A 25,812-nucleotide genomic window follows, 5' to 3' on the forward strand; every position below is an offset into this window, starting at 1 on the left:
GTGCCTAAGAAGTAAGTGAGGACTCAGCAAACACTTGCTTCCTATTGATTGATGAATATATTTTACCTGTATTTTCCATTCTATTTTCTGTAGATTTCATATATACCTGTGATTGGTTAAATTCAGAATGGAGCACCATTAACTGTGAGGTAATCTTGGGCAAGTCATAGTCTCTCTCTTGGCCTCAGATATGAAGGTTTTGGATGAGAAGACTTCTAAGTTCCCTCCCTGCTCTGTGTTACATTCTACAACTGCAGGTACTGGCTGCGGTCAAACGCCGTTCTTTGTAAATGTCTTAGCACCAAGCACAGTGTCTGAAATCTATGAAATACATGGTCAAGGGTGGATGGATGGAAATTTTCAAAGGAAGAAGTAAAGTATCTTGCTAAGATGAGAGGGCCTGGGTGTGTTTGGTACAATTTTATTGTAAGACAAGCTTGCTGTAATGAGTACAACATTGTGGAAGTCTAAAAAAAAATAATGGTCTCACCCATCTACCTCTCTCAAATCAACCAATTTCCACTTTTTTTTGGGTGTAGAACCTTCCATTCCTTTCGCTATGCTTATTGCGGGTAGAATTGTGATCCCTAAAAAGATACGTTCAATTCCTAACCCCAAGACCCAGTGAACTTGACCTTATTTGGAAATAAGGTCATTGCAGAAGGACTCAAGCTAAGATGAGGTCAGAGTGGGTGAGGGTGAGCCTCAAATCCAACATGACTGGCGGCCTTGTAAGTAAAGGGAGATTTGGACACCAGGACACAGACACAGGGGGAAGATGGCCATGCAAAGACGGAAGCAGAGATGGAAGTTATGCTGCCATAAGCCAAGGAACACCTGGACTTCTGGAAACTTCTGGAGCTGCCAGAAGCTGGAAGAAGCAAGGAAAGATCCTCTCCTAGAGGCTTCAAAGGGAGCGTGGCTTTTGGACCCTAGAACTATGAGAGAATAAATTTCTGTCATTTTAAGCCACCCAGTGTTACGGCTTCCCTAGGATACTAATACAAAGCTCATAAAAAATAAGTTTTTTTTTTCTTTTCGTCTTTAGGAAACATTACGATTATGTTTTCTGAACTTGACAATCTATTATGAAAGTTTTTCTTTTTTAACTCATACTTTTTAATAGCTACAGAGCATTTTTTAGTATGGTTAGACAATGTATTTAATCATGTCTCTAATGATGGGCTGTCCAGTTATTCCCCAAATTCTTGCTGTTACAACCAATCCTATAATAAGAATCCCTACCCATATAGTCTATGCATACAGGTGTTGATATTTTCAAACAATTTATTCTAAAAAGTAAGATTACCAGGTGAGTGGACAGTTACATTTTAATTTTGTATAAATATTATGCAATTCTTTTCAAAAATATTCACCCTTCCCCCAACTAAATGAGTGCCCATTTCCCCAGACTCTTGCCTTCTTTGAGTGCATCAATTCTTTTTAATATTTTCCAGTCTATGTGAAAAATGGTACCTCATCATTTTAAATTGTGTTTCCCTGACCATGAGAAATTTCAGCACCTTTCCATATGTTTATTTGCATAAGTCTTTGTCCTTTTGCACGATGCCTTTAAGCTCTTTATATCCTAGGTCTCTCTTCTAATAGGCTATTTGCTTTTTTCTTATAAATTTGCAGAAGCTCTTTGTATATAACTTACATCAACCCTTTGACACATGGGTTGATGTGAATTTTGAAAACTTTTTCCACCTACTACCAACTAAGCAATATAATAATATTCATTTTTTTCAGAATTCATATGGAAACTGAGAGTGCATCTGTACACAGAAATAGTTTCACAAGACAAAAATAACAATATATAAAACTCAGAGATTACCCTCCACAAAAGAAAGCTGCATCCTTCAGCTTCTTTACCGTTGATGTCTAGTTTGAACATATCCAATCCAAATTGTTAACAATCACAGATTGAACATTTCATTTGGCCTTAAGGTCTCTTTGTGCTCTCATTTGTTGAGCAAGAACCGTATTCCCAGGAAGGTGGGGAGGAGTGTGGGGAATATATATCTACTTTTGCATGACAAACTACTCAAGCTTGGTAACATAAAGCAATGCCATCTCATTTTGCTCATCGATTCTAGCAGTGCTCTGCAACATCTGGTATTTGTACTGAAAAGACTCTGGAACCATCTGGACATTCTTTTTGCTCACGTTTCTGGTGCCTGGGGGTGACAACAGCTGGGCTCAGCAGAGGCTGTTGGCTGGAGCACCCACTCATGCTCTCTTCAGGTGTCTTGGGCTTCCTCACAGCATGGCGGCCTCAGGGTGTTCAGACCTCTTACATGGCAGCTCAAGGGAGAATGTTTCCGTGAACAAGGCGGAGGCATGGCCTTTTACAACCTAGCCACAGAAGTCACACAGCATTGGTTGAAGCAGTCACAAGCCCACCCAGATTCAAGGGAAGGGAGCATAAACCACATCTGTCAATGGAAGCAAAAGCAAAGAGTTTGCAGCCATCCTTGAAAACTGCCACACATAGATATAGAATAGAAATATAAATAACTATTGATGTGTGTGTGTGTGTGTTAAATCCCCTTCACACTCACGACAAACCAATGGGATAAGTAGTATTATGTCCTCTTTAGCTCACCCAGGGTCACTTAACCAGCAGAGGCAGGATTCAAATCTCCATCTACAGCAAAGCACAGGCTAATTCTACTAAACCACATTGATGTTTTGATGCTCATTCTTGCCACCCCAATAATTTTTGAGTTCACACTGTATTTGTGGTGCTGGATTTCCTTTGAAAATAAAATAAGCTGAATGAAATACAATTGTGTTCCATTTAAACAAGCATAATTTACAAAACAGATAAATCTCAGGTAAACTCTGGGAGAGTTTCAAATCAAAGTCAATCATGTTGAGGACAAACTTATCCTGAACACAGCATTTCCTAGAATTATAAGATGCGATGCTCCTGCATGGTTCTTTGTCCTTTTGCATGCACTGCTCCTGCCTCTGGAGATATCTGCCCAGCTCACTGTCCCTTCTCTGTGTGCCTAAGCTGAAGGGAATTGTCTGAGAAATTGAGTGAGCTCTCTGTTTCAGATGCACATGGAAATATAGGCAAAGACCGTGCCAGTGGCGTGGAGAAAACAGGACTCTGGTAAGGGCTATTAATTCCCCTCTGACGTCTTCTCAATCAATTCCAATCACAATAGCCTATTGCCTATTTCATCATGTGCATAGCCTGGGGAGATGCTTGACAGAAGCCAGCCTCCCACACATGGTTCATTTGCGCTGTACATAGAGAAGCAACTAATGAAAATCTTTTGGACAAGTCAAGTTGAAAATGTAAACTTCTGGTCTGCCAGTTAAGAATTTATATTGAACCTGAACTCAAGGGCTCATGTGGAAAAAAGAGGGGAATCACCAATAATAACACACACAAAAATCACATGCCATAAAACCCATTACCATCTAGAGTTTCCACTTCATTTCTCAAAATCATTCAAAAAACAATCCAATTCATAGATGTTTCCAGAAAGTACTGCCCTTTGCAGAGTGTTTCAGTGACCTGCACTGTTCATGCCCACCTAGATGTGTGTGTGTATGTATGCATGAGTACGTGCCCATACGTTTTGCCAGGTGTCTATCAATGAGATTTACAGAACGACACAGTCTTCACCAAACACTGAAAACACCCTGATGGAGGAGACAAGAGATCAGGTCAGGTCAATGGGGAATCCAAAGGAATATATTTTCTTTAAATAAACAATCTTTGCAGATTCTAAGTCCTTTGCATGATTTAAATCTGAGAGGTGTAAAATTCAGTGTTGATGTTGAAGGAGTTATCACTAATATTCAAATGAGCAATTACTAACAAATTGATTTGTCCCGTTGGGCTACATGTTGTCCTGTAGCCACAAGAAAGAGGATTTATTTATGCCTTTGTGTAAGAAAAGGCTATGTAAGAAATATGTTTGGAACATTTTATTGCACAGAACCATCAAGAGAAGAAACAGGGAGTAAGAGAGGAGTGTGTGGGTGACTGTGTGAGTGAGCAGGCCCAGGTAAAAGATACTGGGAGAGACAAGCATTTTTTAAAAAACTGCTACAGCTTCTCTTGAACTAAGGAACCAAATTTTGTGGTTCCATCTAAAAATGTTTCAGGTAATAAAGATAAATATAAGCTATAGTTTGATGATCTGGCTAAAACTATATCCCTGGGGAAAAAAAATTGAATGCCTTAAATATAGGTTAAATTCAATTATTAGATGGAATTTGCCAAGACAAATGCTGGTCTTGTCATAAGCAAGTGCTATCACATGCTTGACGTTCAATAAACTGTCAAATCAATGAACACTGGAAATATTTCTCGACATTTTTGCCAATTAGGATAAAAAGATATTTGCTAAATACTGCCTCTGTAAGGAGGCTGTATATCTCTAAATTGCATGTTTTGTTTTGTTCTTAACATAGGAAGAATAAAAACAAACTACAAGTACAGTGCACTTTAATCCTTATTGAGTTTCTTCTCTGTAAAAGGGAACACAATCCATGGATTCTCGCATCTTTTCTGCAAAATTCCGTGAATCCATTCTGTTATTTTCGGTTTTGTAATAAGTCTTTCTCTCAAAGAAAACCTAAAATGGACTGATATTTTTAGTTCAGTTTTTCTTTTGTAACTTTTCTTTTGATATATGCGTGAATTAAATGAAAAGAAATCTAATTTGGTAAAAGCAAAGAATTCAAAAATCTTTTTTAAAAAATGTGGCTTTTTGCATGTACAAAAACAAACCCATAATCCCCCACGGGCTTTCCGAATTCTTAATTATGGTCATCTGCATCATCCATATGATGAGATCACAAAGGTCAAAGACAAAGGTAAAACATTTCCCAGGGTGCAGACTGCTTGTGTCCCTTTCTCCTCAGGGGCATTTGCCGGAAGATAGATATTTTATTGTTTATTATCTTTTGTGTTTTTCAGGTTTCTATAGAAAAATATTCACATTCCATTCAACAACTACTGTAATCACACAAAAACACTTTAGTCTATCGGAAAAGTACGTTTTCTACAAAGGGGTACACATGTATGTAATGGCACACATCTCTTGCTTTAGCGAAAACAATAGTGTATTATTCACAAATAATTTGGTCCTGACTATTCCCTTATGAGGTAGATGGAGAGGCATTTTATTATGATTGTTTTACAGATGAGGAAACTGAGGCTCAGTGAATTGAGGGGAGTTCTTCAAGGTCACAGGAAGGGGAGGTTAGTAGCCAGAGCTCCCAAATCTTATCATAGCATTCCTTCCACTCCATATATATATATATATAAATCAGCCATCAGTCCCACCATAGCCACTTTATTTTATTCTGTGCATTATATTTTAAACAATATTGTTAGGAGAAAAAAGTGAATGTACTGTTGGGGGAAAAATAAGGAAATGGAGGCTCGAGGGGGTCTCTTTCATGTTAGGGTTTTCCATAAAAAAATAAATGACAGTGACATTCCGGGATGATAAAAGTCACTGAGGCTTACGGAAGAAATGGTGACAACTGAGGATCGTTCGTTCTACCTAGAGCTCAGCACAGTGGTTACCACGGGAGTTAACTTTATGGTTTAAGAATCTCAAGGGTATGTAACAGTTCCTGAAGATGGTCAATAGTGTCAAGGTCACTGCTGCAGGCTCTACTTAGTCTTTTATTTAATTCATTTGAAACTCATTCATTAAGTGCCTCACGTCGCCCAAGTACTTCACTGTGTGTCAGGACTCTAGAGATGATTAAGCACATTTAATGACAAAAAGAGGTAAGTAAATATGTTAATTAAATTAAGACAAGTTCAATGTACAAAAAGGATGTTAAGAGAGTTCAGGAGTTATTCTCCCTTTTTACGAGAAGCAGTAGTCTATGCACTGTTGTAAATATTAACAACAGATCTGGCAAAGGAGACATTTTGTAAACAGTGATCTCCCCAAACTCTCTGCAGGCAGCTTTATTTAAGAAAATAGAAGTAAGAATAAGGTAAGACCTGCCTTCTTTCCTATGAATAGCCAGCACGACGCAGTTAACACAATTCTCTATTATTGCATTGACCAAAAATAACCCAAAATAATAGGCTGTCCCTCGGTCAGAATCCCTGCTCCGTGCTTCTCTTCCTCCCCTAGCTGACCCCTTCTCATTCTTCAAGGCTCTGCTCTATGATAATCCCTTTGAGGAAGACTTCCTGGGCCTCCTTCCATCCACCCCAACCCATCCCCCACTTATCCCAATCCCCTCCAAGCCAAGGCTAGTTGTGTGTTACCACAGTTTCTCCAATAGGCTATGAGCTCCTTAGTGACAGAAACTATGGGTTCTTGTGTTCAGAGAATCTTCCTAGGGTCTAGTACAGACAAGGTGACAGTGGCAGCATCTCCAGTCCTTGGACTACATGTGTCAGAAGGGATGGCAAGCAGTATGGCAAGGAATAGGATTTAGCTTTAGCTTCATCTCCCCTTCCCTTCACCTTCTAGTAGCTATTGCCCTTCAACCCAAACAAACACATAGTCTATTAATCCCAGTGTACTTGCTAGGCCAACATGGCCTCAACACAAAGCCCTCAGCATCCCCTTCCAACCACATTGCTTAGAAAGCCCCTCCTATATATCTCTCAAATGCAATATATACCCATTAAAATATTTTCTAGGGAAAGACTGGTGGAAGGACAAGAAAGAAGTTGATCAGACATCATTTTTTAAAAATCAGGTCCATTGGGATATAATTTACATGCAGCAAAATGTGCCCTTTTCATGTTCAAAGTTTGATAAGTTTTGACAAATGCATAGTCAAGTACACCAGTACGATGATAATAAGAACATTTCTGCCACCTGAAAGAAGTTCCCTCATGCCCCTTTGAACTACTATCATTTTAAACAAACCCTATAGAAGAAACACCACGCCTATCAGTATCTGTGGTGGTTTGAAGCTGTATGTACTCCAGAAAAATAGGTTCTTAAATCTATTCCATTCCTGTGGATGTGAACCCATTGTAATAGGACCTTCTGATGAGGTTACTTCAGTTAAGGTGTGGCCCACCTCAATCAGTTTGCCATTTGACAGGCTGAGACCCAAGAATCGCCAGTAGTCACCTCCAGAACGCCACAGTCTTCAGGGAAAAAGCTTCACCTTGATGATGCCTTGATTTGATTTGGACTTTCTTTTAGTCTCAAAATCATAAGCAAATAAAATCCCGTTGTTTAACCTGAACCATTTGATGGTATTTGCTTGAGCAGCTTAGTTAATTAAAACGTCATAGATTAATGTATCCTTGCATCTTGGACAACCTGACGCATCTCTCTGAAATGAATAGTTTATTTTCCCTGGGTTATCAGGTCATCATTTGGCTGTGTTGTGTTTTTCTTTTGGAAACCTCAAAGCACATAGTAAGTAAGATTTGGTTGTTATTCCCCCAAACTTGGCCCAACAATGGAGAGTTTTACCCCAATTCAGTGAAAACAGTGCATCTCTTTCCCAATGAAACCTGCATGTTTCTTTTCTTACCTGTATCTGCCATGTAAACATTTTGACAATTTAGGTGTGTCAATGTTAAGGAAGTTATGCTTCATCAAGTATGCATGGTGCCTGTCCCTTATTTTCCCATTATATGCTCTCTGGATTGTGAAAAGGCTCTGCATCCTGGGACACTTCTCTGGATTTGATTTGATGGATTAATGGAATGAGGAAGCAAACCAGTGAATGACTCCATAAATGAATGAGGGAATGAATGAGTGAGCAGCTGCTGAGGCCATGTCCCAGAGGCACGAGAAGTCAGGTGACTGGCAGAGGCCACACAGTGATGTAACAGGGCCCGGCCAGATGCCAACTGTATTTTCCTGGCTCTCTCCACTTAGCTATAAACTCTCCTTCAATTTTGAAAAAATCCCCATAAAATATCATCATTAAAGAGAAAAAAAAATGGAAAAAACTAAGCCACACAATTGATGAATTTAATGTGCAAAGAATAACACGAGGAATGCTCTTTTTGGTAAATTTTCACTAAGTAGGAAAAATGCCTTCCGTTCTTTCATTAACCAGCTGGTCCCCTCCATTAAATGGATTCTGTGATACTTTTTGGTAATGCTCTGTGTGTTTTCTGCATAAAAGACTCTGTATGCCCGTTGTGGTTTTCCCAGCCTTCTTGAGTGAAAAAGACCTGATTACCTTCTCTCTTGCTCACTAATTTGTCAAGAGGAAGCTAGAGGGGATTGCACAGAGTGAGAGATGCTCCTTTCTCACGCCTACCATTGCACTGTATCTCATTTCTCTCCGCGTTTGGACAGGTCAGGAACAAACGTGATTGCATTTCCGCGGAGGGGCTCCCATTCCAGAATCTGCGTCAAAAGAATGTCAGTGAGCATAAAATCAAGACTGTCTACATTTCAAACAAAACTCTGATCCGAGTAGCCCTAGCAACAACAAAGAAGAGCAGCAGCGATGGAAGTATCCCTCCGGAGGGGAGTCGACCGCCTTCTCGTTCCCCCTGCGCGCGTGCCCTCTCTCCATCCGCTGCTCAGATATTCATGAATCGCCGCTGCTGAATCGCGGCTCCTTCCAGCTCTGCTTTCTCTCTCCCTCTGCCTTTCTGGCACGGCTCGCTCTCCCTCCCTCTGGGCTTCTGCTCCGTCTTAATCCTTCTCTCGGCTGCTTAACTACAGCTCCCACTGGAACTTGCACCATCAGCTCCCATCTCGAGCAGCCTCCAGGAGCGCCTCACCTGGAGAGGAGCGAGCGGCTCCCAGCCGCGCAGCCCGGGAGCTGGGGGCTGGGGACACTCTTCCCTGCCGCGGGGGAGCCGCAGGAGCATCTCCCCGGAGACGGGCTGCATCCGGCCGGCCGTCCCGGGGTCCTGAAGCCGGGATGCATCTGCTTCAGAGCAACGATGGAAAGAGAAAACCCACTGCCGGTGGCAACTGACAGCCGGGAGGGGCTGCTGCAGTAGCTGGTGCTGCAGAATGTGAGTGAAGATCTGAGCCCCGCTAGGTTCTCCATCCCGCTCCGTCCTCGTGGACCGTCTCCCCGGAGGGAAACCGGGGAAACAGAGGCACTCACCGAGCGGGGCGCCACCCTGGATCCGTAACTGTGAACTTCCCATCGTGGAAAATGGTAAACAAAGACATGAATGGATTCCCAGTCAAGAAATGCTCAGCCTTCCAATTTTTTAAGAAGCGGGTAAGGACAGGTTCGGTTTATCTTTTGTTTTCTGCTCTCCTCTTAAGTGCTTTTGAACGCTTGCCAGAGGTCAGCCTCTAGGTTTTGTTGCCAGTCCCTTAATTTATGCTGTGCTTCTGGGTAGACGTGGTCAAGCAGGGAAATACACCTGCCTGGATGCAAGTTTGTGGGAGGGGGAGTTTAGGAGGAGTTGCCTAGGATGGAGGGGGTTGGGCTGGAATCCTTAAGGAGGCCTTTGAGCTGGGAAGGGGAATTTCTCAATCAAAGCTACAGAGATTCCAAGGCTGTTTAAAAGAGAACTGGACCGAGCACAATCGTGGCTAGTAAATTTGTCAGGGATTAATTCGGCAGCTCGCTCCCTCTGTCCCTCTCATATTTGAAGGGTTCAACTTTTTCCGCATCTTTCATTCACTCACTCTCAAGTGCTGCATTGTCGTCTTCATTCGTCAGAAGCTGTAGCTTCTGGCTTCCCAAATTCATCCAGCCAATAATTTGCTGTGTCTCTATTTATGGCACAAGTAGCTAAGGTCTCGGGTGACCTTTGGCAGAAACGGTGGCATCCAGTGTCTTTCAAGTTGCATCAATTTTGGTCGGTATGACCGCCTTTTTTTCGAAAAAGAGAGCAGTGGGCCGTGTTGTATTTGAATAATAATTCAGGGTGAGGCTGCTGCATGCATTAGTTCTTAAATTCCTTGTTCTTCCTTAATAATATGATGCTGGTTGAAAATGGGCAAAAAAAGATTTTTTCTTTGTTGTTGTTGTTGTTGTTCTGCAATAAACTAGTTCATTGTGATGGCAACACTGGTGGTCTGTGTAAACCTGCTCAAGTGGGAGGCAAGCGCTGAGTGATTGTTCAGGCACTGATGATGGACTGTCCCATGGAGACTGTTTCTTAAGCGGCCAAAGCCTGCTCCACCCCCAGCTGCCCCCATCCTGTCTCCTAATACCCGAGGGTCATTCCATTAAAATGGTTCTCTCCATTCATCCCTCCTTCCCTCCTTTCATGACCTTTCTGTGCTGTGCCTGAAACACAGCCCTGCACTTTCCCCACCAGCAGAACCCAAAACCGCATACTGGGCTGGGCCAAGGGGCGAGTAGAGGCAGGGCTGCAGAACCCGCAGCCCCAGGCTCGGCACAGGCTCCCTCCGCCTTGGACCGCATTCTCATCAGGAAGGCCCGCTCTTCCCCAAAGTCCATGGGCCAAACATGTGCATCAAAAACAACAGAAACCCACCCCGCCCTGGTCGCTGCTTGCGACGTGGGGGTACCAGGCCATGTCGCTTGCTGGTGGAGCCCAAGCTGAGTGGAAGGAGTCAGTGCAACTCCACAGAGCGCTTTCTGATTTTGTCTCCGTGGCCAAAACATTCCTTTCTTAGGGAAAGGCCCATAGTGGAGACAAATTTCCAATAGAAAACAAATGTTTTGCTAATAAATGGCAAAGCCCATTCTTCAGTACTTCTTTTAGTTTAAATCCTAGAATCCACTTTTATTTATTTATGGCATGAATCAACCAAGTAGCTGTCATGTAAATTTTTTTTAAAGCTGTCTCTCCTTTTCTTTGCTCTGGAAATGTATTAATAGAAATATGAATTAACCATTTGGGGTCCTTCTGCTTAAAAGCATAATTTACCAATAGCCTTTGGGTGGTGCCTTGAATTTTGCAAATAAGGACAAGCCAGTATACTGGTGTCCTATCTGAGCAGATAGGAGAGAAAGAAGTTTATACCAAGATAACTGGCAGGTGGCTTCATCAATCTCTGGTCTGGGTACATGTGTTGCTGGAGATGGCTCAAAATCCGCTTGCCCTCTACTCCCTGCAGCCAGCTCTTCAAGGAGAGCCAACCAAGCAGATGTGTCTTATAGAGCCATTGACGGTCTGAGGGATTAAATTCCTTAATTTTTGTTGAGTGTCGTATATGCCACGGTTCTCTATTCTAAAAGTTCACTTCAGTCTGTACCATGACTTTGCTTTAAGTTTTGCTTTTGTGTGTGTGTGTTTTAATGACACAACTAATATTTAAATAAATATGTAAAACATTAAAGCCATACCGAGGTATCCCCTACCTCCTCCCCAGTCTTCCTCTTTTCTCTGTTCCCATTTTGTTCAGATGCTTTCTACGCAGTTACATACACATTCATACACTATATAATGCCTTTGTTTTCAGCAAAGAATAAGCCATTTTTCCTATATTCTATTGTTGAAGTTCCACACATTTCTGCATAATTTATTTTTGACCTAGCTAGACAGTCTTACAAAGTGAACCTTTGTCTTGTGCCCCCATCGAATGGTGAATAGATCTTGGGGGGGAGAAAAAAGCGTAGATTTTTTAGGGCTCTCTAAAAAGACTGGGGTTTGGACCCACATTTTGGTTGCAGAAAGCTTAAATGCTGTTTTCTAGGCCTCAGAGACATTCCGAGGAGAGCATTACAAGCTTTCAAAAAGAGAGAAGAGATTCTCTGCCCTTGTAGCTGCCCACCATTCATTCATTTGGGCAAGCAAGCCTCGCCACCATTTATCGCGTGCTCACCATGCCCTAGGCGTAGTGGGCTGCGTACTTGATGTCAATCAACCATGTTGATTTCTCACAGTAACCTTACAAAGCTAGGAGATGTGGAAAGTGGGGCTTGCAGAGGTTAAACCACGCACCCAAGGTCACATTGCTAAAAAGTAGCAGAGTTAAAATTTAAACCTTATTTTACCCCAAAATTATATCTTTAATACAGACTTTTCATTTCAAACCACCCTCCTTTGTTTCTAGAACAGAGTCTTTTTTCCCATATGAATCTATATACACATACTCAATTTATAAAACCCACAAAGCAGCCAGGCCTCCTCAGCAGCGAGCCCTTCCCGGCTCTACCTTCAGGCGGGATAGTGACAGGAAGCAACTCTGGGAACAGCTTCTGGGAACATGATCTGAAGACACAGTTCCACAAAATCCTTAGGATTTATGTTTTCCACCTGCAAGTTTTAAGAGCTCAATCAGCCCAGCTTAATTCGTTTAGCTGAGAAGTGCTAAATACTAGATAAGAGTTCTATGTTCATTCTCTGTGTGTTAATGATGAAGTAAGAATAGGTGCCTATGGATTATGTTTTATTCTTAGTCTCCGAAAGTTCATTTAAAATGAATGGAAAGATGTCCTTGTTAGTCTTGTTCTCACAATCCAAGAGCCTGAAAAGTTATCAGTCGTTTTTTTCCCTGGACCAGTGTTCAAATTCTTACATGATGACTCACAAAACACAAATGAAAGACATTGTCTTTAACTTGATCATCCTTTTTGGAAATACACAGGTATGTAAAAGGCTTCTATAGTTGCAAATGTATTCTTTTGTAAAATCTCCAAGGGTATCTAGACATATAGAGTTTGGGATTTGGAATGACCCCTAGAAATCCTCTAATTCAACTTCCCTGTTTTAAAAATGAGGAAACCAAGTCCTGGATGGTGAATCACCTATTCAAACTGCCAGGCCTCAGGTTGCAGTTTCCGCTTCCAGATGAGTGTGCTTTCCTCTGCCTGGTGTCACAGTGCTTCATGCCTCATTCTTTCATTCTTTCAACAAATGAAGTGGGAACAAAATGCAGCTCTTGTCTTCATGGAGCTGATTGCCCAGTGACTGCCAGCTTTAACAAGACACTTCTGTCTTGACTCAGAATGTCATGATTAAGTGCATTTCAACAGTTCCTTGCATTGTTCTTTGGTAACAGTAACTTTTATAGCCATAGCTATTGTTTATTTAGCACTAATATTGCTGGGCACTGTTCTTCAGTCTACTGACACATTTTAATAGTCATACACACAAAACATGGGGAAGTCATTATTATACCCATTTCACAGATGAAGAAACCGAGCTTAAGGCACCTGCCTTAAGTCTTGCAGCTATTGGGGTTAGAGTCGGGGTTTGGATCCAAGCATCTGACTCCAGAGCCTGTGTCCTTACCCCCTACACATCTGTCTGTCCATGTTAAACAACTCAGGGTTTGAAGTCCGAGAACTGAAAAGGAACGACCCACCCTAGGGGAGCAAAACAAAGGGTTTCAGGATGTTTAGCGGAGCAGAGAAATGAAAGTAACCTCCTCTGAAGTGGTTGTCCTCCACCTGGGTCCATAAACCACAACCCTTTGCATTCTATTTTCCTTTACCCTTCCATTGTGTCTGCTTAATGCATCAGAATTGGAATGATAACAAAGGCCCCTTTCTTATGCAAAATTCTTGATGCTTTCCCAAAGGGCTAACATTTATTGAGTGCTTCAGGTCAGGCACTGTTAATGCACTTTACTCAAAAGATCCTCACAATCACCCGCATTATGCCCCTCTTACAGCCAAGGAAATGGAGGGTCAGAGAGGTTAAGTAACTTGCCCAAGGCTGCAGAGCTAGAAAGTGGTGTAGCCAGAACTCAATCTCAGCAGTGGGCATCAGCAAGATCAGTCTCTTCACTTGGATTGCTCGAGCCTGCTGCTGGGACGAGGACAGCCGGCCCTGCTGCATGGCTGGGTCTCCCTGGCTGGACACCACACTTGCAGAGGCGAGCCAGAGAGGATTTTATGTTATTTTTGCCACAGCTATGGAGAGTATGGGAGTCACATTTCCAAGTGACTCCACGGGCAGTAGGAATGCTTTCCAACAGATCAGAAGTCTGCCTTAGTTTTTCCCAAGATAAATTTGGTCATCCTTCCTGGAACTTCCTGGAGATTCCAAGGGGGTCTGCTCTGCTGTCTCTAGAAGTAGCTACAACCTGGGCTGCAGGAGCCCTTCCGGTGCACGCTCCCACAGCACAACACAGCACCTAGTCATGCCCGGCTGTAATATTAAGACTGTTTACTTGCCTGTAGCTCCCATGGGGCTTCCAGAAAGTTCTTAAGGGCAGGGATCCACTTACCTGCTCACTACATCATACCCTACTTGTCAAACTGTATTCATTAAGTGCAAAGTGTGAAGAAATGAATGAGTAGATCCTTTAATCAACTTGACTCCAAATCATTGTCTTCTCCTCCTTTCCTGAAACAGATTAATTCTTAAAGAATCTAAAGCATTTTAGTTGTCTCTATGTTTGGATATGGATTATATATAAGTTAAGACTGATAACCTCAATGGGGTTCAAAGACAAGTTGTCACTGTCCCTGAGGTGCTGGCACATATTTAGGGAACCCCGACTTCAGCTTGTTGGCTGACCCAATGCCCCTCCACAGCTTCTCTTCTACAATATCTTCCCGACAGGCCAAACAAGACAGAGTATTGATTCACTCACCACTTTTCATTTACGTCTATATATATCCCTGGCTTCAATGCACTATAAAGTATCTGCATTATGTAATCTCCTACCCAGAACCCCAAAAATGTTTTTCAGTGATCATTTCCCCTCATTTATCAGTATGCTCTTGGGAGCCACTAAGTATAAAGAAGAGTTTGAACTCGGGATGTCTTTTCCACTTGCACCACCAAGTCTCAGAGGTGGGGACTGGGTGAGCTCGGCGGCTACGTTTGGCTGAGCTGGGAAATTGCCGTGCCCTACTGCGGATTAGGGTTTGGGCTCTTTTTGTGCGATAGACTTGGCCCTGGCGCTCTCCAGAAAGCCCTGGGATAGCTAGGCTCTTGCCCAGCTAGAGTGCTTGAGAAATGTTTTGAATGGAATGTGTAGCAGATTTCCTTGAAAGTTCTGTTTTTTCAAGAACAGGTGTTGAAGTGTTGGTGCCACGTAGACTACTGGAGGAAGAAATATTCTGAGCTCACCCATATTTTATGATCTGTGAGTGCTTAACAAGGTAAAGCACAGCTAAAATGGGGGAGGAGCCATGGAAGCACATGTCCTCAGTTGGAGATTTCCGATTATAAGAGCATAGGGAGAAGAACTGCAATGGGAAATGGATCAGTAGAAAAGTTTGATTAGTAATTTTGGGCAAGCTAAAGAAAGTACACTCGAGGAAATGGTTATGGAAGCATATTTATAAAATGTGAGCTTTTAATAATAGATACCAATTAGTACTTTAGAAGTAAATCCAAAGAGATAAATAGTAACTGTCAACATTCTTTACACTGGCAGATCAGGAGAAACTCCCCCACTTGACCAGCTAACCAGAGCCTTAGCTTGTAGCTCCCCAGCAAGTCTGTGTGTGCCATCGTTGGCTCCTCACCAGCATGGGGATGACGGCTTTTACCCCTCACCAGCATGGGGATGAGGGTTTAAGAAAGTTAAGTTCATGTGCAAACAGCTTCTCCAAAGGCCTTGAACTGGAGGAACTCTCTCTCTAGGGATCTGCAGCCTTCCTGTTGGAGAGGCAAACTGCTCCAGCCCCCGTCCCACTGCAGCCTTCTGGCCTCGAAGTGAGCAGAGCAGTTGTAGCAGCCTGCTCCCGTCCTGGTTCTAAGGGCTGGCTTACCCAGCACGTGGCCAGGCTTCTCTGTGATGCTGGCAAATTTATTTTTAAAAATTGCATGTGGGAGGAGGAGGAGGAGGAGGAAAATAGAAAAAGCAAGAGCAAGGCAGGTGCTTTGGCGTCCTCCTCCAATGCCAGGCGTTTGGAGTTTGCATTAATGTTTTAGGTTGTTTACTCTCACACCTGTTTCTTCACAGCATTCTGAAGTGACTTCCTAGGTGTTTACAACAAAGAGCATTGAAAGTCAGTACCCAGAGTGCAAGGAGAGTCTTGGTAGTGCAAGCTGCCAAAATCCTACTCTAATTGCTTTTCAGAGGCAGCTGCGACATTTTTTCTGGGACACGTCCACTTGGCTACTTCTGTACATCGGTGTCACCGCGGCCTTTTATCCCCTCCTAGGTCAGAGTGCTCTCCCAGAGGGCCACTTGTCCTTGGGAAAGGACTGGACATGCAGTTCTCTCCTTTCTCTTTTTGTTCTCTCTTTCTCTTCCTGTGGAATTTTTGGGAGGATAAGCCATATCTAGGCAAAAGAGAGAAAAGCCTGAAGTAAAATACCCCTTATGCTACAATATATAGAACCTTGAAGACATTATTCTGAGTGAAATAAACCAGGTGCCAAAGCATAAATCCTGTATGATTCCAGTTATATGAAATATCTAGAATAAGCAAATTAATAAAGACAGAAAGTGGATTAGAGGGGCCAGGGCCAGGGGTAAGGGGCTTCTGGGATTTAATGCCTAATAGGAACCAATTTCTGTTTCCATTTGGTGGGATGATGAAGAAGTCTGAAAATAGAAGGTGGTAGTAGTTGAACAACACTGTGAATGTAATCAAGCCATGGAATTGTGCACTTAAAAATGGTTAAAATGGTAAAATTTCTGTTAAATGTATTTTACTGCAATTAAAAAAAAGAAAGAAAAAATACCCCTAGACTTGTACATGATGGAAAATAGAGGAATTATTTTCTTCTAACTCAGATGCCCAATGTGACTCAAGTGAACATCTTGCCAATTCTGAGTCTATTTGAGATTTCAGTTCCTGGAATTTAGTTTCTACAATTAGCAAGGTAGGAATAGCTCCCAAATAGTTAAACCATCTGAAGACTCAAATCTCTATAGGGCCAACATTAAAATATGCCCAGTAAGGGAAAAACATTAAAGTTAATAGTTAGAGAAGTAAAAATAAGTAAGAATATTTATTTTCAATATTTATTATCTAAAAATGTAATGATTTTTTTTTTCTGTATATCGAGCTTCCTGGAAATTGAATTTCTTTTGAACATGAATCTCTCTGGACCAGTACTTATTTGGGTTAGATTATGGGAAAATTATGGGAAAGAAAGTTATGAGGATATAGCCTTTAGGGTAATTGAACCTCTCGAGGTAAGCCCAAGTTATAAAACTGTGAGTGGAACGATACAAATGTCTATAAAGACATTATCATTGAACCCTCTCTAGAGTCTCTTTTGGCTTCTTGGAAACCTAGAATATAAACCATCTGAGGACAGGGATCTTGTCTGACTTGGTCTTGGCTCTAAATAGCCCAGTGCCTGGTACATATAGACAGTCAATAATTGTTTAATGAATCAATAAAAATCATTTAATCAGAGGACTGAGGAGGAGGTGTCACATAAAATTGTAGTACCTTACAAGGTTCAATAGAGAGGGTATTGCAGAGAAGCAGTAAGAATTTAAAATTACATCTTGAAGTGATTTTTCACTGCTTCAAGAATGCTTTGGCATTCTAACAAATAAAAACAAAGAAGAAAAAGAAGCTAAGGCCTTAATGAATTAGTGTACTCAAAAGCAGGTAATGAAATCCATTTTTTGTTTGGTTAAGTCTTGGTAGAAACTAGGTTTGAGCAAGGGGCTCTAAATTGGTTTTTATTTTGATGATTAATTTGGCAGTTTTGCAATACTAAATGTAAATAATTAAAAAGCAAGAAACAGTTGTAACAAGTTGGAGGCTTAATTTATGATTATCCTTATATTTCCATCTGATTTACTATGATTAAAAAGAAAAGATTAATGAAAAGATTAATGATTTACTAGAGAATGTGTTTAATGGAATTATAAAGCTTAAGAAGTTAAGAGATATCAAAGAGTATTTTATGGCACTTAATTCATGGAGGTAAATTATGGAATTTCTAATCCATCTTTTGGGTGGAAAGTGAAAAAAACCTCTGATTTTACCAGAAAATTGAGGAACTTCCTTTCCTAACCATAAAGTTCTGTTTATATCTGAAATGGAATAGCTTCACAGGAGGGGCTCTAAGATACAGTTTTTAACTTTGTTAAAATTGTCTGTAGATTATGGACAACATCAAATATTGCAGAACATCTGTAACATTATTGATCAGCAGATGAACCAGAGAGGTTTGCAGACAAGAATAAAAATTGGCTCTGAATCTTATTTAATAAAGCTTAAGGAGCTTGGTGGCTGATAGGATGTGTAGTATAGCATTTAGGAGCTTGCAACTAAATAATAATGATCTGTAAATGAATTTCTCCATCATAAATCTCCACAGTGAACGTCAATCTAATTGCTTTTGCTTTCAACCACTTGACCTCAAAGATTAAATGTTACATTGTAACAACTAGGAGTGGCATTCATTGTGTGCAGGGCCTTAACTATCAGTTTTGGCAAAGCAGTCATATCTAATTTATTTGTCGAATCGTCAGCTCTTACGTAAAAGGGCCCATACCTTCTCTAAATTGCCACTAATAAGATGGTGAAGCCATTGCTGATAATTAGTCTTTTCCCACAAAACAGAACACATCAAATCAGGCATTTGAGACTAAGCCTTCAGATCATATCCCAATAAGATGGAATTTCAAAACGTGATTTTTTTTTTAATCTGGTATCTTGGCAGTTACCACTTGTGTTGTATATTTCATTCTTTTTCAAAAAATCAGAGCAATTCTCATTCCTAATAGTTCTTCCGATCTAAAGTCAGTATCTGCAAACAACAGATTCAGATTTTACTCACAATTCCTGTTGAACTTTTTTCTATTTTTCATCCTCAGCAGCCAACCTGAATCAGCGTCTCTGTGTGTCTGGAATCCTGGTAGGGAAGGGGAGATAAGAAATCTGATCCCTTCACCCTCCCCAGCCCGGCCCACCCCTTCCCTAGACAGGGGGGATCCTGACACTCTCTTGCATGCTTTTTTTTTTTTTTATTAGTTACCTGTACTCTTGTTTTTATAGCACCTGCCAATTTGAAATTATGTATTGATGTGGCTACTTAATATCCTTAATACTGATTAATGTCCTCCTGGACAAGGTCTCTACGAGGGCAGAGATTTCTCCCTTTCACTCACCATTACTTACCTTTCTACCTACAGGGCCTGGCGCCTGGTGCTTATTAACAAGCACTTGTTGAAACAAATAAAAAGATAGATAATTAGAAATTCTGATCTATGGGGGAGGGGAGGGAGGAGTTCATCTAAAAGCCCACGTAGAAAATAGACTCTTTTACATTTATCTTCTAACATTTTCTGTTCTCTGTAAAAAGATCCACATAATAAACTTCTGTCATTAAGCAGAAGATTAAAGATTTTTCTTTTCTGAAAGAAATCACATTTGGCATTGATGTAATCCTTCAGGTTCGCCTCAGTTGCCAGGAAACTTAAAGCTAAATTGAAAGATAAATTCCAGTGAACAAATTAGACAAATCTTTGGACATAACTCCTTTCCAGTGAACAAATTAGACAAATCTTTGGACATAACTCCAGTTCATGAATTGGGTTTGATCTTGTTTGTTGTTGTTGTTGTTGTTTAACTTTCCTGTTACGTGAATCTCATTGCAAACTGCCTCAGACGTTTTTGAAAGTAAGGATGAAAGCATATGATCTCAATAAAAAAGCAACCATCAAGGACCAATTCCAAATATAAAAAGTAGATGATCGTTGACTTGCTAATGTGTCCCTGTGATGATAAAGAGCATGCGCAGAAGATACCTCATTCTTAAGTGCCTCTCTCCTAGATCTCCTTTTTGACTACACTGACTTCCCACCAGATGAAATGAATCCCTGGACCACAGCCAACTTTTAAACTGTAGGTTTATTATCTCAGATATGCAATTTAAGCCACAAGGACTCAAAGTAAAACTCTGGAAATGTTTTCTGCTTGTCCCAACAAAATATAGCACAATTTCCAAATGGCATCCCACTCTACTGGAATTAGGCTATCCACTGTTGCCTAACAAACTACCTGAAACTTAGCAACTGAAACAACAATTTTATTTGCTCTCAATTCTGTGGGTTATGAATTTGGGGTGACTCATTGACTAGTTCTGCTGCAGGTGCCCTTGGCTTGGGGTCATTCCTTCAGCTGCATTCGACTGGTGACTGGGCTGGACAGGAAGTTCAAAGCTTCACTCTCATGTCCGATGCCCGGGAGGGTCTCCATTGGTCTCCTGCTCCACCAGTGCTTCCTCCTAGCTTGGTGGTCTTAAGATAGTCAGACTTCTTGGATGCCTTCTGTCCCACAACAGCAGGTAGAAGCTGCAGATCTGTGAAGGCCCGGGCTCAGAAGTTATATCATGTCACTTCTACTGCATTCTGTCAAAAAGAGTCACAGGGCCAGCCCAGATTCAAGGGGAGAGGCAATAAACTTCATCTCTCAGTGTGAGGAGTGGCAAAGAGAAACATCTGAATGTGTGAATGTTTCTGTTTATTCCACTAAAACATAATTTTCCAAATTGTATCCAACTTTATTTTATTAAAATATTTTCAATTACACTCACAAAGTAGGAGAAAGTATAGACTAGGTGTTTTGTTTTGTTTTTTTTTAACTTTTTATTTTGAAATTATTGCAAACTTACAGGGTTCTTGCAAAAATACCCATACAGAGAATTCCAACATATCCCCTACCCAGATACTCAGATCCACCACCTTTTAACATTCTGCCACATTTGCTGTATCATTCTATCTATCTATCTATCTATCTATCTATCTGTCTGTCTGTCTGTCTGTCTGTCTATCTATCTATCTATCTATCTATCTATCTGTCTATCTATCTATCAACTTGCTATTATGGACTCTTAATATAGCATCAGACAAATCCAGTTGGGACTTAACTACATTACTTTCTAGCTTTGTGACTTTGGGCAAGTGAAAATGTTCTAAGCCAGCTTGCCCATCTGTAAAATGGGTTTAACAATGACCCCTACCTCACAGAACTGTTGTGAGGCTTAAATGATGGAATGCTTATAAAGCCACTAGCCTGTGTACGTAGTAAGCCCTCAACACGTTAGGTATTGTCAAGCAGACCTCCAAATTATGACCTAGTTTTACGGCCTACTTTCTAAAATTTCTATTATGGTGTAAATTGTGATTTTGTTCTTGAGTTTCCTGGTTGACAGGCTACCCTGAAATCTCTTTTCTTTAGTATTTTATTGTTTAAAGGTTATTTCTCAAAAGTCCTCTGCACTGTCAGCAGGCTCCCACTTTTATTGAGTTATTTAGTTGTTTCCAGAGGCTTAGGAACCAGTGAACATAATTAATTTATCTTCTAGAAATACTGTCCCTGGAGCAACTGCTAAGGTCTGGCTTCATTGCCAAAGGGTATTTCATTTCCACAGGCTCTCATTAAATCAAAGGACGCCAAATTAACTCTGCTTTCTTGGCTCCATATGCACAAAGCACGGAGGGAGGAACAAACACCAAACCCTGACGTTCCAGCCTATGATCAGCTATTGATGAGCTTCCATTTGAATGTCATGAATTTAATGTGAATTTTTGTTTTCTAATCTGCCTTGCCAGGCGCCAAATCAAGACTTGAAATCCATTTGAAATTCAAAATCATAATTCATGTGACTAATTAACACTTTGAAATGGCCTTTAAAATCCTTTTATTGTTCCCCTTTCACTAAACTATTTCTTACTGAAGGTTCAGAAACTTGTATTGGGAGGCATTTCATCCCTTTGTTTTCTTTAACCCTAAGATCGGGCTCTTCGATTTTGTCTTTCCTTTGTCGTGTGGACGGATGCTTGTCTGTCCCATCTTCCCTTTGCTTTTCTTGGCTTGCCCCACTATGGACCATTCCCCGGGAAAACTCAGTTGTAGATGCTGGGGCAGAGAGGTCTCCAGTTCCTCTCTTACCCTGGGGCTCTGTTTTAGCTTCCCTTTGGGCTCCTCCTACTCTACCCACCCTCTATGAATGGGAGGTTCCAGCTTAATCCTGGGCTAACCTCAGACCCTCTCACCAGCCCTTCCCTCTCACTCAGTTCTTGATCTTTCTCACCTTCTGAAACGCTCTCCTGCCCTGCCCCTTTCACCACACACACACAAATTCATTCATTCGTGTGCTTTAAATACAGCCCATTTATCTTCCCTATATTTATCACTTCCCTGAATGCCCTCTTCCTATTGCCAGATGTACACTTAATATTCCCGTTGAAATGTCTCACAGACACCTTAAACTTATCATACTCCAAATTAAACTCTTGGTCTTCCTTCCTACCTAATTATGTTCTTTCTCCAATTTTCCCCATCTCAGTAAAGGAAACTGCCATCTACTAATTTGTTAGATGCACAACCCTAGAAATTATTCCTCCTTTTCCTCTGTTGAGCTTTCGCTGCATCAGCAAGGGCTATTGATTTTATTTCCAGAACAGACTTAAAAAATCCCCTTCTGTCTATGTCCAGGACCTACCTGTGGGTACAGCCTCTGCCATCTTTGGCTTGGGCCCTTTAAGAGCCTCCTTTCCTCATCCCTGCATGTCCTCTGTTCCCCTGCTGTTCCCCGCGCTGCCCGTCATTGGAGAGACTGCAGCATTTTGAGGAGGAGTAGTGGTGGCATGCTTTTGCTGGGAAAACAAGACTTTGAGAAAGGAAAGGACTTCCCTAGCGTTACAGGGAAGTTATTGTGGCAATAAATGCTCTTAGTTTTTCAGAAACCTACAGTTTGTTTATGTTGTGTTTTTTTTTTTTTAAGCAAAGAATCATTTTATTTTAAAAAGAATTGAGATACTTGGATTCTCCTTAGAATCAGCTGATGCTAATGTGCTTTAGCTGAAATTATAATGTCCATCCCTAACTACCTCAGGACAAAGAAGTCACAGGGACTGGAAAAGTGCCAGAGGCTCCAAATCCTGTTGGAAAGAAATGACCTAATTCTTTCTTTGAAACTAGAACAAGCAGACATATCCAAACTTTGCATGTTTCCAGACTGAGAGTCTTTTTTTTTTTTTAAAGTGGTTTACTAAAGCCAGGAAAAAATAATGATTTTATTATATTTTTTCTTTTTAAAGATTTTATTTTGAAATAATTTCAATCTTACAGGAGAGTTGCAAACATAAAACAAAACCCATACAGAGAATTCCAATATGTCTTCCACCCAGATACCCAGATTTACCAATTTACAGCATTTGCCACATTTGTTGTATCTGTCTATCTATCTGTCTGTCTATCTATCTATCATCTATCTTCTAAACATTTGAGAGTAGGTTGTCGCCATCATAATCCTTGAACACTTAATACTGCCATGTACATTTCCTAAGAACAAGGATAGTCACCCTACCTTAAGTACAGTTATCAAGTTCAAGAAATTTAACATCGATATAAAGCTAACAGATCATACTCTGATTTTTTCATGTGTCCCCAATAATGTTCCTTGGGGCATTTTCTCCTCCATTATTAGATCCAGTCCAGGGTCATGCATTGCATTTAATTGTCATAGTCATGATTTTAAGGACCATAGTTTCATTCACGGGTTTTACTGCACGTCAGCCAATCACTCTGGATAGTTGTCAAAGTCCTCCTTATCTGGTCACATCACTACACCTCACCTCGGCATTTGCACTCATCATCCCTCTCTGACTCTGTTATCTTGGGAATACCCTCGGCCACCACCCCTTATTCTTGCTGTCCTATGACCTGAAATGTCCTCTTCTCCCTTGCACTCCTCCCCCACTCCCCCCACTTAGCTAAATCCTACCTATTTTTCCAAACCCAGATCTGGTCCCATTTGGACCATGAAGCTTACCAAGCTCTTATGAATTGCACAGATTACTCTCTTCAAATGCCTTTTCAACTCAATTGTAAATACGGACTTAGAGTTCCAACTACCCTTTATTGGTTGATAATAATAATAAGCAAGCAAAAGTAACATTTTCATGGCACTTAATGACATCTCATAACTCAGGAATGCAGGCATCCTTAGCCTTGTTTTACCACCAAGGAGGCTAATGACAAAAAGGTTGAGAAACTTCCCCTTGATCACATAGATGGGAAGAGCTGGGTCAATGGATGACATCTGAGGTTCCCTTTCCATTATATCATATCACTTCGCCAGCCACCATTGTGGGTTTTCACTGGGCATTTAGTACTGACCATCTATTACTGTAGGAATTTCAGAAAATGGAAAATGGAGGTCTTTGTTCTCATGCCAGTCTTGCCAGATTCTTTGGTCTAGCAATAGAAGGGAATTCGCTTGGGCTCCTTCTGCCTTCTGAATAGCATTTGGTTCCACTCTCATTTTCCCACCGTCCATCCACACTGTCAATTCCCTAGTCCTGGCTCCCTTCATCTTTCCATGGATGACTCCCTTCCCTTCACCTCCTAACTGGCTCCCTGCTGCCAGTCTACCTCATGGAAGCCCCCACGCTGTAGCCTGGAAGAGCTTTCTAGAAAAAACCTATATCAGAATCTGGCTCTCAAAATGAAGTTCCAATTTTTTGGCATTGCATATAAAGCTCAGTGGTGTGGTCCTCTCTGGCCCTCATCTCTTTCTCTTTCTCATTCTTCCCCTTTCTGGGCCACTGAACTCCATTTTCCAGGCATGCTGTATGGCATGCACCATACTCTTCCCCAACTGCACTATCTGGCTGCCAGCCCAGGAGCTCTGAACCCGTGGTTCCTGGTCCCCTGAGGGGTCTAGGGATGAAATTCAGGAACTTGGTTGGATAAAAATTACCTATGTGTTTTCACTAACCTCTCACTGAAATTAATGCCTCTTCCAGTTGTGAATGTAGCAACAAACCACAGTGGTATTACCAGGACCGGCGATTTTGTCACTAATAGAAATCACAGCTATTTTCACCTTATGTGACAGCTGCTGAAGGCACTGCAGTTGATCACTTATGCTCACCACTCCTGAGAAATTAAAGTGGTTACAAGCTCTCCTCCAGTCCTTGTTCTCTGATACGTTGGTAAAGAAACACCTATGGAACTAAAAAGCTTTCAAAAAATATTTTGCTATCTGTATTAGTTTGATGTAATTGGTTTCCTACGTAATTCTATATATTTTACTTTGGTTATTAAACCGTATCCTAAGAAGGGACCTTAGGTTTCACCGGACTGTCGGAAGGGGTCATGACTCCCTCCTGGAGCGCTCTTCTGACCTTGAGCTCCACAGTCTTGACCTGGCCAACACCCACTCATGCTCAGGGCTTGGTTCAACAATGAGCCCTTGAAGTCTGTTCTCCTGGGCCCTCCAAGCCTGGGAGCCCCTCCTTGTGTTCCCTGAGCACTGGGATTTCCTTCCTTATGGCAATGATCCCACGGTGGTGCAATGACCCTTTTACTCAACTGAGGAGCCCTGAGGCCAGCCCTGAGGCTTTGTCTTTGTTATATTCTCAGGCATCGGCTGTTCCATATTGACTGATTCTCAGAGCTGCTCGTTCTTTATGCAAGCTATTGAGCATCTACTTGGTTCCAGGGACTGTTCCAGGCACTGGGGATAATTCAGACTGAAATGCCTGTCCTATAATATTTATACTCAATAAGTAAAATTAAAAAGCAAAACACAATATATTACATGGGAAACATGTTGCAGAAAAATAAAGATGGGGAAGGGGGATAGGGAGGGCTGGGGTTGGAGGCGGGCAGGCCTCTGCTACAGGGCTTCTCCCTGTGGGCCTCACCCAGGCAGCCATCCGTTTCACTGTGGGTGGATACAGACATGCCTGTGTTGTAAGGTATGTTGCTAAATTCCTGAGGACCCCATTCCTTTCATTCACCCAGCCCCTCCTGGGCACACCATGTAGTCGGTGGGGCAACCCCAAGAGAAACACTGGGATCTCAAATTATTCTTTCCGACCTGTTATTTTCCCATGCCCACACTGCAGTTTGACATATGCAGTTTTCTGCCGTGCATCATCAAGGCCATTTGAGGAGACAAGGAAGACTAGTTTTTGAAAATTAGATAATTATATCTGATTTATGTCTTCAGCATCTCCATAAATCACTTTAATATCCCTGCTTCCTTGAATTTGGCTTTATATTGTTTACTTTTCTCTACTTACAAAAGATAATCAATTT

General features: G+C 41.4%; 1 protein-coding gene across 1 annotated transcript in view; it reads left to right on the forward strand.

Annotated features, from left to right (window-relative positions):
- The first annotated feature begins 8,718 nt into the window (after nucleotides 1-8,718).
- SGK1 (serum/glucocorticoid regulated kinase 1) overlaps nucleotides 8,719-25,812 on the forward strand; it is a 115,458-nt gene continuing 98,364 nt past the window's right edge. The window contains exon 1 of the mRNA XM_037843631.1: nucleotides 8,719-9,171. Coding sequence (XP_037699559.1) covers nucleotides 9,103-9,171 — 69 coding nt within the window. The 5' untranslated portion in view covers nucleotides 8,719-9,102. The remainder of the gene's footprint in view (nucleotides 9,172-25,812) is intronic.

Source organism: Choloepus didactylus, chromosome 7 (genome assembly GCF_015220235.1).
Source record: "Choloepus didactylus isolate mChoDid1 chromosome 7, mChoDid1.pri, whole genome shotgun sequence".
In the NCBI taxonomy this organism is placed as follows: domain Eukaryota; kingdom Metazoa; phylum Chordata; class Mammalia; order Pilosa; family Megalonychidae; genus Choloepus; species Choloepus didactylus.